The sequence below is a fragment of the Carassius gibelio genome, chromosome A5, assembly GCF_023724105.1.
Source record: "Carassius gibelio isolate Cgi1373 ecotype wild population from Czech Republic chromosome A5, carGib1.2-hapl.c, whole genome shotgun sequence".
Classification (NCBI taxonomy): Eukaryota; Metazoa; Chordata; class Actinopteri; order Cypriniformes; family Cyprinidae; genus Carassius; species Carassius gibelio.
The window spans coordinates 12,459,103-12,471,262 of record NC_068375.1 but is presented as its reverse complement, the minus strand read 5'-3'; the positions used below and the strand labels follow the sequence as shown (position 1 = coordinate 12,471,262).

Sequence of the window (12,160 nt, the reverse complement as noted above, 5' to 3'; positions counted from 1 at the left end):
TGCTTTCATTGGCCTCTTTCTGTCTGCAGAACCAGTACAGATTTGAAGGCACTGGCTTCCCCACCATCCCACAGCTCATAGAGCACCATTACACAAATAAACAAGTCATCACCAAGAAATCTGGGGTGGTGCTCCTCAACCCTGTCATAAAGGTGAAACATCGTCTCTCTTTTCATTTTAGCAAGCTGTTCTACTCTCAGTACAGTTATTTGATATGTCTTCACTTCTAGTGCTATCGCTGTATTTCCAATATGCAGCCATAAAATGTCTTATACACAGAAATTCAGAAGGGTACATTGCTTGTTTTTGCTAACATGGGCAGCAACATTGAACATTAAATTGATGTTGCAGTTTTCTCAAATCAACCTGTGATGTGATATGTGTGTGTTGATTTCTGATTTGTTATGGAAAAAGGTTGTTATGGTTTAGAAAATATCAGTTTGAACTCCTTTCTTGATGGCGGGCCACACTGGCAGGATTCCCCCCAGGAAGTGTGTGTCTGTGTGTGCATCCGTCAGGTGGGATGATTACCCGCCATGCTGTTCCTCTGATGACAGGTGTTAAAACACCTCATCCGAGCATTTTTACTGACATCATAATAGAGGGCTGCAAGAAACACTATCAGACCGCTGTGAATGCTGGGATACGTTCAGACTGTGTAGAAATTACATTTAATTGACATAAAATCCAAACCATGTGCACTACCGTTCAAAGGTTTTGTTTTAGTAAGTTTCTTTTCTTTATTAAAATTTTAAATATTAAATTTTTATTGAGCAATGATGCATTAAATAAATCAAAAGTGACATTTATAAGTTTATTTATAAGAGTTTTCGGTTTAACTCACGATTCAGAGTATCCAGGAAAAAATCTAACAAAATCAGGGTTTCCACTGTTTCTGCAGATTTTAGAAAAGGATTTTTCTTATATATGTGTGTGTGTGTGTGTGTGTTTTAATTGTCTGAACCTCTCTTATTCCTCAAACGTAGCCTACAACACTACATTCACTATTTGTGTCAGTAAAAGCAGCTTGTGTCAATGTTCAGTTAAACACAAAGAATAAAATTCAAAGACAAATAACTGTTTAAAAGTAAAAGTGGTTTTGTGGCTTTTAAGGAATATTTTGGAAAATTGACCCTGAATGAAATTATGTATTATTTGCAAAATGAACTGTGTGAACATGCGTCTTTGTGTATCGCTGTTATCATTATAGTGTAATAATTTCTAAATAAAATTGTTAATAAATTAATGTAAAAGTAGAGTTTTCACAATAAAAAAGAGGTTTTTAGAGCTCTTCAGAAGATAAGCCAGAATGCTTTTGGAGAATGAGGTGATAATTGCATCATTATCAGTCATCAGAGCAGTAGCACAGTGACTGACTCACAGGACGCTCAGCATCTCTCTTCTGTGTGTCTCTGCACGAGGCATTAGTTCATTAATGAACAAGTGGCAGGAAGATCATTTGCTGTTTTTCTTTATTCGCTCAGGATAAGAAATGGATTCTCAATCATGAGGACGTCACTCTTGGAGAGCTCCTTGGGAAAGTAAGTCCATATCCATTGTGCTTGTGTTAAGAAATGTTTATAATATTCCCTTTTTTTAAAGGAAATTAACACTTTTATTCAGCAAAGGATGCTTAAAATTTATCAAAAGTATAAACAATGACACTAAGACATTAATAACATTCAAATATAAAAGTTCCTATAAATTCTGTTCTTCAGAATCCTGAAAAAAGGTTTCCACAAAAATATTAAATCACACAACAGTTTTCAACCTTGACAATAAGAAGTGTTTCTTCAGCAGTAAATCACCATATTAAAATGATTACTTAATTTGAAAATTGTCAATACATGTTACATTATGAATCGAATTGAAATCGAAAACTTCTATTTGTTGTGATATTATTTGACACTATTATGTTTTTTGTTTTGATAAAATAAATGCAGACTTGGTGAGCATAAGAGACTTTTAAAAACAAAACAAAATTTCACAAACCCCAAACATTTGAACAGTAATGTATAGTTTTAATAAATATCATATTCATTTATCATAGGGCATTATTTGCATGGTCAGTTAAAAAAATATTGTGATTGGACCTTGTGTAAAACTACAAAATTTCACTAATGACCATGTTAAGTTGTTTTTTCTTGGTATTTTAGTTATTTTATATTTAAAATAATACAATGCTTTTGGCCAAATGTTTTAGGGAAATTTTGGTGAGGTTTTTAGAGGAACACTGCGAGATAAAACACTGGTGGCCGTGAAAACTTGTAAGGAAGATCTTCCACAAGACCTGAAGATCAAGTTCCTCTCAGAAGCCAGGTGAACCCACTTTCACCGTTACATGCTTTACGACTTTATCTCATTCCTCAAACATCATGAAATAATGTTCACCTCATTCAGATATGGATAAATGATGAAATAATGTGGTCATGTCCGTATTCATTGATGCTTTCTCCACCTCTAGGATCCTGAAGCAGTATGATCACCCCAACATTGTGAAGTTAATAGGCGTCTGTACCCAACGGCAGCCCATTTACATAGTGATGGAGCTCGTGCCAGGTCAGTAAACTGGATCTTTGCTTCAGCCATTAGCCACAGAAACCCTTCCTCATTACAAGTGTCATCAACTTGTTAGGGATGTTGGGGTCTCTTTTGTTTTGTTGCATATTTGTAGCTCATTTATTTTGCCGTTTTTCAACAGGCGGGGACTTTTTATCATTTTTAAGAAAGAAAAAAGAGGACCTCAAGACAAAGCAACTGGTCAAGTTTGCATTAGACGCTGCTGCTGGAATGGCATACCTGGAGCTGAAGAACTGTATACACAGGTAAGAAAAACTGACATGGTTCTGATGTAGTAGTGATACAACGTATCACAAGCTAAAATGTGTCTTTGATTAAAATCAAAAGAAAAGGAACATAAATAATATTATATAAAATATTTTTGTATTATCTTAACAGCCTGTTGTACAACATTTTTGTGGCATTATTTTTCATGAACATTAGCCAGGATTTCCTCCTGTTTCTCTTTACTGTAATCTATATTGATGTAGTGTTTAATGTTGTCTTGTAGTCTAAATTTAAATGGATCATTTTAACCAATATTTGTGTACATTTTATTGCATTACAGCGAAAAATTACTTAAATATAAATTAGGGATGCACCGGTTGACCACCCATAAATCAGAATCAGGTTTTTGGTCTTTTTCTGGCCGATTTTTCCAGAAGTGCGCTCGCGTGCACAGATTACATTGTAATCGTTCGCTATGTCATTTGTTTGGAAGAGTATTTTGAAATCTGTGCGCAGGACTCAGGCAGCCGATCAGTACTGCAAATGCAGAGTTTCATGTCTGAAGCACAGAGAGCAGGAAGCGAACAGCCGGTGGTGTACTGACGCACAAATAAGAGCCTTTCCTGCACGCACTGACTGAAGCTGCGCGAGCGTCTACTGTACCGGTCCGTGCCCTGAACACGGGTAGACCGTGAAGAGATGTTCAGATCAACTTCTCACGTTTTGGATGAGAAACAAAACGGACTAAACTGTGACAAAACTGAAATGTTTTTTGTTTTTTTAATTAGAACTTGCATACACGCTTGAAAAGCCATAAATAAACGTCAGTTCTGCATTAGGATGATTATTTTTATTTTACCTTAAAATTACATCGACTTCATTTGATTTAAAAATCACCTGCTGTAGCACACTGAAAAAAAGTGTTCCATTCATCCAATTAAAACATTTTAGGGTAATGATTCACATCTATATTTTATTACTTGAGACGATAAGTTATTTATTTTTCATTGGCTCAAGTAAAAAAAATATAGATGTAAATCAGTACCCTATTTTTGTTTTGTTTTTTTATTGGAATGTATGAAACACCTTGCATCTTTGTTTTATTCGCACCATTATTTGATTTTAACATTTTGGAAAAAGTATTTATATAGCATTATTTAGTCTCACTGGTAAAGACCTTTTTTTAATTTAAAACCAAATTTAAAAACTAAAATACTGAATGCTGATTAAGAAACATCTTATTGAATGTGTGCTGATTGTGTTGTTTGAATTGTAGAGCTATGCAGTCGTTGCCTTGAATTTCACATAGTTACAGTTAATCTTTTATTTTAAAGTTTTTTTTTCTTTTTACATTGTTATGCATTGCTACTGTTTTTCTAACATTTTATAACACAGCTGCAAATTATAGTCCAACTGAGTTGGTAAAGACGCACAAATAATATAAAAAAACAACCTTAATAACAATTGGCTTACACTGCTGTCAATCAAATTCATAAAGAATTATGCAAAAATAAATGTTATTTATTTTAGTTTTTTGATATGTTATAATAGTTCTCTAATTGTGTTAAAATAGATTCAACAATTATTTAACAAATATTATATTTGTGATTGTGATTTTAACAGTAAAAGACTGTAAAAATGCTACAGTAAACCTGTTAATTGGTTAACAGTAAGTTTCCATATTGTATATGGTGAATAAATGTAATTACATGTAGTGTAATTTTACAATAAAATACTGTTAGAAATATGTTTTTTGAAAGTGTGAAAGAAAAATTCATTGTATAATTTACAGTAAAAAATTTACATTTATGGGTTTTTTGTTGTTGTTGAAATAACTTTCTTCTTAGTTTTTTTGTCAGTTGTGTACATTAGGGTTTTATCTTGCATCTAATGTTGTTAAATTAATGTTGTTGCATTATTTCAGTATTGTGTGTCACCATGATGGGGGTTAGTGTTTGTGTGATTGACTGTAAAAGCCTGTAAACCAAAAATGTTGCTACCATATTTTTTACGGCGAAGTTCTGGCAACCACAGCTGCCAGTATTTTACCGTAAGTGTCACAGATTTTGTTTTACGGTGTATATAAACTCTTCCATCCCCAACCAGTGATTTAAGAGTCTAGTCTACAGCCCTCGCTGTGCCTCTCACTGACATTTGTGCTGAGCAGACATCCTCAACTACACAACCATATTAGGTTGTCACATCCCAAAAATTGCTTTGCTGACATGAGTTGGGGAAAGACAGTAGGGGGGAGCGGTAGAAGAGAGGGGCGATCTGACAGAAAGGTGCTCAAACCACTGCCGCCCCCCTAACATGATCATGTCTGATAGTAAATGGATTTTAGCAGGTTACTGATAGAGCCTCGGCAGTCAAAGTGCCAAGAGCTCATTTCTGAGCTGAGACTCAATTGTGAGCAACGTGAATTCAGTCAGCCGGCTCTGGCCTCAAACAGCACAATTCACCAAAGCCCATTTCACAGTTTAAAAATCCCCACCAGAAAGAAGCAAGAGAAATGGTGAAGGAGGGGGCCGCGAGGTCCTGATGTTATACTGGGGTGGCTGAGTTGTTTAGATAAAGAAAAAGGAAGGTACTCTTGAGCAAGGCTATAGCTGACCCTGGTGAATGTTGTAATTAAATAAATACAACATCATAAATGTTATAAATAAATCAGTGCTGGGCAACGATAACATATTTTTAATCACGATAATCACGATTAATCACATTATTGTCTGAAATGAATCACAATTAATTGCATTTTTATGCACCAAACTAATAATGCATTCAAAAGTAGTGTATTGTGCACTTTTTTTCATTTTAAAGTACTGCTATATGATCAAAAGTGTAATAACATTTGGTTTGCAAACACTTTAAACAAATAAGGTGCTTTTTACAGCAGTGTTCTTTTTACAGAGTAGCAGTTAAAATATTTATTGTAGCCTAAATCTCAACTTATATCATCAATGCAATTAAATTAAATATAAAACAAGCTATTTGTCAGATCTTTTGATACGTGCTGCATGATTGAGTGAATATTTCTGAGTGGCAAACGCGATAGATGTGTAAAGCAATATATTGTGAGAGGGCTGTGTTACCGGATCCCATACGACTCAAAATAATAAACCACAAAGTTAACAAAACAATGCACTCCACTGCGCTGAGCAAGCGCTTCTCTGCTGTCTTCACGTTCTATCGGAAACTTCCTATTTCCAACTTATAAAGTCATGATTATGAGGTTGTTGCTTTCTTTTCTGTTAAAAATAACAGCGGACAGTGGTTTGTGAATGTTGATGCTTGGCCTAAATCAGGAGTCGGCAACCTTTTCGGCATGATGTGCTATTTTTTTATTTTTCTGGTTAACCACTAGCACAAGATAATTCTCACACTTTAATAGTCACACAGCCTGTTAGGAGCTAGAAATACTATGAGAAGTTATTACCTCAAAATGTACGTCAGTATGGAGTTTTCCCTATTGCTCGTGTGCCGTAGGTCGCCGACCCCTGCACAAGGGTCATATGGATTACTCTCAAGGACACTTAGTGTGGTTTTTGAAGCATCAACTCTTTGGTTACTGTCCACTTGCTTTATACAATATATTATAAAAATGTACATCTTATACTAGGATGGCATGATGGTGAATAGATGAAAAAAAAAATTCAGTTTAAGGGAAGGAACCCTTGAAATTAGCTTTTACACTTGGTCATGGCCTGTCCAAAATCTCATTTGCAATGTTAGCATATGTCAACAGGATCAAAACTGATCCAGTCCCAAAAAGTACACGGCTACAAAGATCCTCTTTTACTCTGTAGTTTTGTAGAGCAGTCAAACATGAGAAGACTTGGATATTGTTGACAGCAGAAGGCTGATGATCCTGTCTTCTCCCTGGGCTCTTTCTCCAGACTGGGGGTGTTCATAGTTGTACTTGTGGGTCTAGACTGTTTGCTCCAGCCCCTGACAATCATTCTGTTGGCAGAAGTTTTCTCGCCTTCTTATTTGAAACCAGTTTGGACGAATTTTCCTATAGATGATTTGTGACTTGTCCAGTCACAGTCATGATTGTGAGCTGAGGGTGCACGTGTTGCATTGTTTATAAGGTGATATTACAGTGTTTCTCAAAATCTTGCAGAGATCTGGCTGCTCGCAACTGTCTTGTGGGAGAGAGCAATGTGCTGAAGATCAGCGATTTTGGGATGTCCCGCCAGGAGGACAATGGCATCTACTCCTCATCAGGACTGAAACAGATCCCTATCAAGTGGACTGCACCAGAAGCACTGAACTATGGTAAAGCACTCATGATGTCTGTGCTGCTGTCAGAGTTCAGCTTCAACCCTAATTAAACACCCCTGATCCAGCTAATCAGCTCCTACAGGCTTATTTGAAAACTACATGGTGTTTTGTTACAGTCCTTATACGTTCACCCATAAATGAAAGTTTTCTCATCAGATGTTAACCCTTGAGTGGTTCAAAACCTGTTAAAGTTTCTTTCTTCGGTTGAACATAAAAGAAGATAATTTAAAAGAATGTGGGTGACCAAATAACTGCTGGTCGTCTTTGACTTCTACTCTATAGAAGTCAGTGGAGACCAGAAACTGTTTAGTTACCAGCATTCTTCAAATAATCTTCTATGCTCAGTAGAAGAAAGACACGTTTACAGGTTTGGAACAACTCCAGGGTTAATAATTGATTCCACAATTTTCATTTTTGGTTTAACTGTTTTTATTTTGGGAAACATTCACTTCACTACACTTCAAAGCTTGTACTTTTTACTGCACTGCAGTAAAGATGCTATAGTCATTTCCAATTTGTAAATGAGCTGAATCTTTTTATAATGAGCCTGTTGAAACATTATTCTTCAACTGAAACAGAAATCACAATGAATGGTTCTTCGCAAATTAAACAGATCTGATCGTAGATGTACTTGAGTCAATCCGAGCAAATCTTCACATCGGACTCGAAATGTGCCGAGATCCTGGGAGCTTGAGTGTGGCATTAAAAGCAGGCTACTAAAGCTGATTTTTGAATTGACTGTTGTAATTGAATATCATATTTAGATAATTATGGTCATTACTAAATCTGCTGTAAAAAGGCAAGCTGTTTGTATTGTATAGAATGCATGTAAGTGGACATTTGCGTATCACAGAATGCACACGCTTTAGGTAAAAATGATTAATAACATTGCCATTAATTTGTGTTATTTTAATGTATCTTCCCCACTGCTGTAGCAGTTTCACATGATAGAAAACTAAAAAACACATTTTGTCCCATGTGATGTCTGTTTTTATATTGTAGACCATTTTTGGTGGTGCATTTTGTTATTTTCACTTGTTTGCACACCTTAATTATCAGTAACCTAGAAGTTTGTCTTACTTTTAACACTCTGAGCAGTCAGTTGTCATGCTGGACCTGTTGTTTAAATCCCAGGGAGATACAGCTCGGAGAGTGACGTGTGGAGTTATGGGATCCTCCTGTGGGAAACCTTCAGTCTCGGAGTGTGTCCTTACCCCGGCATGACCAACCAGCAGGCTCGAGAACAGGTCGAAAAAGGTACAAAACAAACTCCACTTCTTGGATTGATGTAATATTTAAATGATTTCATTGAATGATTGCATTTGATTATTATTGAACATAACCTGCAATCTCTGTTAGCAACTTTAATAATCTTATCAACATCCACTGTCAATTATGGATTTACAATCAACCGTTTGTGTGTGTAGGCTACAGAATGTCCTGCCCGCAGAAGTGTCCAGACGAGGTGTACAGGATCATGCAGAGATGTTGGGAGTACAAGCCTGAGAATCGACCCAAATTTGTCGACATTCAGAAAGAACTGGCCGCTGTCAAGAAAAAATAGCCTTTAATGAGGAAATGGCTGGAAGGCCATCCAGGTGATCCCTAATCTGCAGAGAGAAACACACTGAATGTTTCGCCCTCGATATTACATGCTATTATTGAACTGAAAGAGTACTCCGTCACATAATCACTGTGTGAACTGCCTATGCACCAGCTGTTTTGAGCCATTAGCATGGAGAGAGGTCTCAGCTTTTCTCTGATGTCAAAATTACGCAGATTTTCCCTTTTTTTTTTTTGGAAACAGTTAAGCTATGACAGAGAAGAACGCAAGATGTATTATGTGCATTCATTGTGCCATTGAGTATTCCTGTGTACGCACCAGTGAAAAAGGGGAGTGGTTTACCCGAAAATGAAATCCTGTCACAACTTGCTCACCCTTGTGTTGATGCACACCTGCATATCTTTTCTTTCTTCTGTTGAACACAAAAACACTTTGGAAAAGTGTTTTTGGTCTAATCAGGGTTAGTTGGGTCCAATGTTGTTCTGTACTCAATTCACTTTTAGTTTATTGGGACAAAACATTATTCAAAATATCATCTTTTGTGTTACACAGAGGAAAGAAAAAGTCAGGTTTGGAACGAGATGAGGGGTGAATTAATGACAGAATTTCATTATTAGGGAACTATCCCTTTACAACATGGAGATGAATGTGTGAAGATGGACTGTTTGTCCACCCATTAACACAATACTGTCTTTTTAAAGCCTTTAAACCTGACGGTTTGGGGAGTTTTATAGTCATTTTTATGTTACTGGAAAGTAATAGGACATTTTGTATTTTAAAAAAAATTCCAGATGTTTGTCAGTCACATAAAAGCATCCTTAAGACTTTCACTGAGTGACATTCCAACGCTTCAGCACTCGAGCAGTGAGACCAAATGCAAAGATTTACCGAAGTGCAATTTATGATCACAAGAATGGTATACTACAGCCTTCATGTAAAACCAAGCGATCCTGCGGCTGCTTGTGACCAGTTGAATGACATGGACACTCCATCAATCTACCGTTTATAAGCCTTCAGATTTCCTCCAAATACTCCAACCTCCCGCCTCTTCATGGTTCATGCCATCTGATGGTTAAATGGATAGTAAAAAAAAGAAAAGTCAACTTGTCATCATTTACTCACCCCCATGCCTTTCCAGTGCTATGATTTTCGTTTCTTCCATAGAGAACAAAAGGAGAAATGTATTATAATGTTCACGCTGCTCTTTTCCAGTCTGTGAAAGAATATGGTGACCGGATCCCTTGAGCTTTAAAAAGCACCAGAAAAGTATCACAGAATTGGTCTATACAACCTTTGCAGTACATTTCAATCACTTTTGCTGCATTGTAGCTTTCAGATCTCGATGATGGTTTGGATATATTCAGATCCGTAATTTGAAGGTGTGACAACCCTTTTGATTCAAGTGATGCAAAAATGCTCTTCATTGACACATTTAAATACAGTTTAAATATGTGGACGTGCCAACGAGGGAAAGATTTTAGTGAATAACTTTTTCATTTTCATTGTATGGAAAAGAGCGGTCTACAAAAACATCTCCTTGGAACAAAGAAAATCATACTATTTTGGAAATATGATGATTAGATCATGACAAAATTGACATTTTTCAGTGAACTATCTCTTTATATTTATATTGTTGCCATGTAGCATTTATTAGACATCACCAAAAACTCTGTCCAAAACTGACTGTTTTATCCTGTTCGGGGATTTCTGTTTTTTTGTTGTTGATGTTTTTTTGGGGTAACCAACAACCAAAGCCAGTCACAAGCATGTTTATTTGTATCTATGCTATTGTCTTGGATTGTGATGTTCTTATTCTTGTGCTTTTTTAAGATCCGGTTTTCTCATGCAAACAACCCTCGAGACATAATAGATGCATTAACCTACACAAGTATTGCAGGTTTGGTTAGACAATGATGTGTTTTATATTAAGACTATCACAGGTTGTTTCCTATTTTTTTCAGGTGCCATTTTCTTTCCATGTTTCCCAAGCTCCACAGACCGTGTCTTACCAGCAGCTTCTTGTTCCCGAGTCACATAAATTTGTCGTTCCATTTCCACAAAAATGGAATCGTGGTTTCTTCAAGGTTTACTCTATAAAAGCATTCCTTTTGTATTTTGTAAATACTTTTTTGTAGATTCCGTAATGTCATTTTATAGGAGTTTGTTTTTTGTTTTCACTGCAAAATTAATATTAGAATGTGGACGACTGTCAGGAATATGCATCAACTTTCAGTCATAATAGTAGCGATGATGACCCAGAATCAATACCAATTTAATATTTGCACATTTGGAGTATGTAAAGAGGGTCCCATAACATTGACACTGCTTCTTTCTATTCTGCAAGATCTTTTTTTTTTCTCTTCACGTTGTTGTCATCACTAAAGCAGCCAAAAGTCAATGGAGTTTGACATGCAATAAAATGCATGCGCTAATCATACAGAACTGGTGACAATATACACATAAAGCTACTGTATAATACAGTTTGGATTTGTATCCTTGCATGAATCACCAGTGAGTTCAGATCAAAATTATTTATTTTATTTTTTTTAAGCTGAGCTTACATCAATTACTGGCAAGTAAACTCTTGTTTTTTTTTTGTGTTTTTTTTTAAATGTCAAAGCAATTATCCCTGTAGTGTGGTGTTTGAAATACTGTAATATTATTCTAGCATTTTAATCTTGCTTTTTTGTACCATTCACTATGATTCATGATGTCAGTGTATTAAAGCAAACACCAGTATTGTCTCACGTTATATTGAAATTTGTGTGTTACACAGAGACATTACATTCCCTTTCCCAAGTCTGACTTGCACATAGTGTTCTTGTAAACTTCCATCAGAAAAATGGCTTGCTTTGTTAGAGCAGTGATACTCTTAATAAATCATTCATAACTTGACAGCTCATTTTCAAAGTATTTAACAATAAGCACAGTTTTCTGTTGTCATTCAGCCGGGCGATTCTTCCTTCCCTGTGCTGGACTATTTATTTTGTGATGGAAAAATGTTATATATTGATTGCACTTTTGGCCTTTTTATGCTTTGAAATATCCCCCAATATAAAACAGCATAAAATAGTTGTTTCAGCTCCAAACTGGCTTGAATTGATCCATCAACAAAAGTAGAAAAAGCAACACTGGACGTTTCGTTTTCAAACTAATGCTTTTAGAGATTTTGACCCCTGCCAGCTGAAAGAAGAAATATGAAAAGATAAATGGGCTTGATTCCTTGTTTTCCATTCAGTTCTCTTTCCCCTCTCTGATGGTCGTACAACTATAACAATGTCTGCTCATTGTTTATAACACTTGCAATAAAGTTTTTGGAGTCTATGAATTTGCTGCTTGAAATGAATCCCACATCTCAACTGAATTATTATATGTGTGTCTTTCCGGGATACATCATTTGGATGATTGATACAAACCAGTGAAATATATCGCACTGCAATTATAATTCACATCCAGCTACGTGCACTTAAATCTGGAAGGCTCCGAATGCATATCTGGAGCGAGTTCAGGGTGGAAACCACTCTG

General features: G+C 36.0%; 1 protein-coding gene across 12 annotated transcripts in view; it reads left to right on the top strand.

Annotated features, from left to right (window-relative positions):
- Positions 1 to 11,963, top strand: part of LOC127994242 (tyrosine-protein kinase Fer) — a 45,679-nt gene extending 33,716 nt beyond the window's left edge. For all 12 annotated transcript variants that reach the window (XM_052591786.1, XM_052591792.1, XM_052591785.1 and 9 more), the window contains 8 exons: positions 30 to 152; positions 1,485 to 1,541; positions 2,204 to 2,319; positions 2,465 to 2,559; positions 2,702 to 2,825; positions 6,911 to 7,065; positions 8,206 to 8,328; positions 8,499 to 11,963. In XM_052591786.1, coding sequence (XP_052447746.1) covers positions 30 to 152; positions 1,485 to 1,541; positions 2,204 to 2,319; positions 2,465 to 2,559; positions 2,702 to 2,825; positions 6,911 to 7,065; positions 8,206 to 8,328; positions 8,499 to 8,635 — 930 coding nt within the window. In that variant the 3' untranslated portion in view covers positions 8,636 to 11,963. The remainder of the gene's footprint in view (positions 1 to 29; positions 153 to 1,484; positions 1,542 to 2,203; positions 2,320 to 2,464; positions 2,560 to 2,701; positions 2,826 to 6,910; positions 7,066 to 8,205; positions 8,329 to 8,498) is intronic.
- The last annotated feature ends 197 nt before the right edge of the window (positions 11,964 to 12,160 follow it).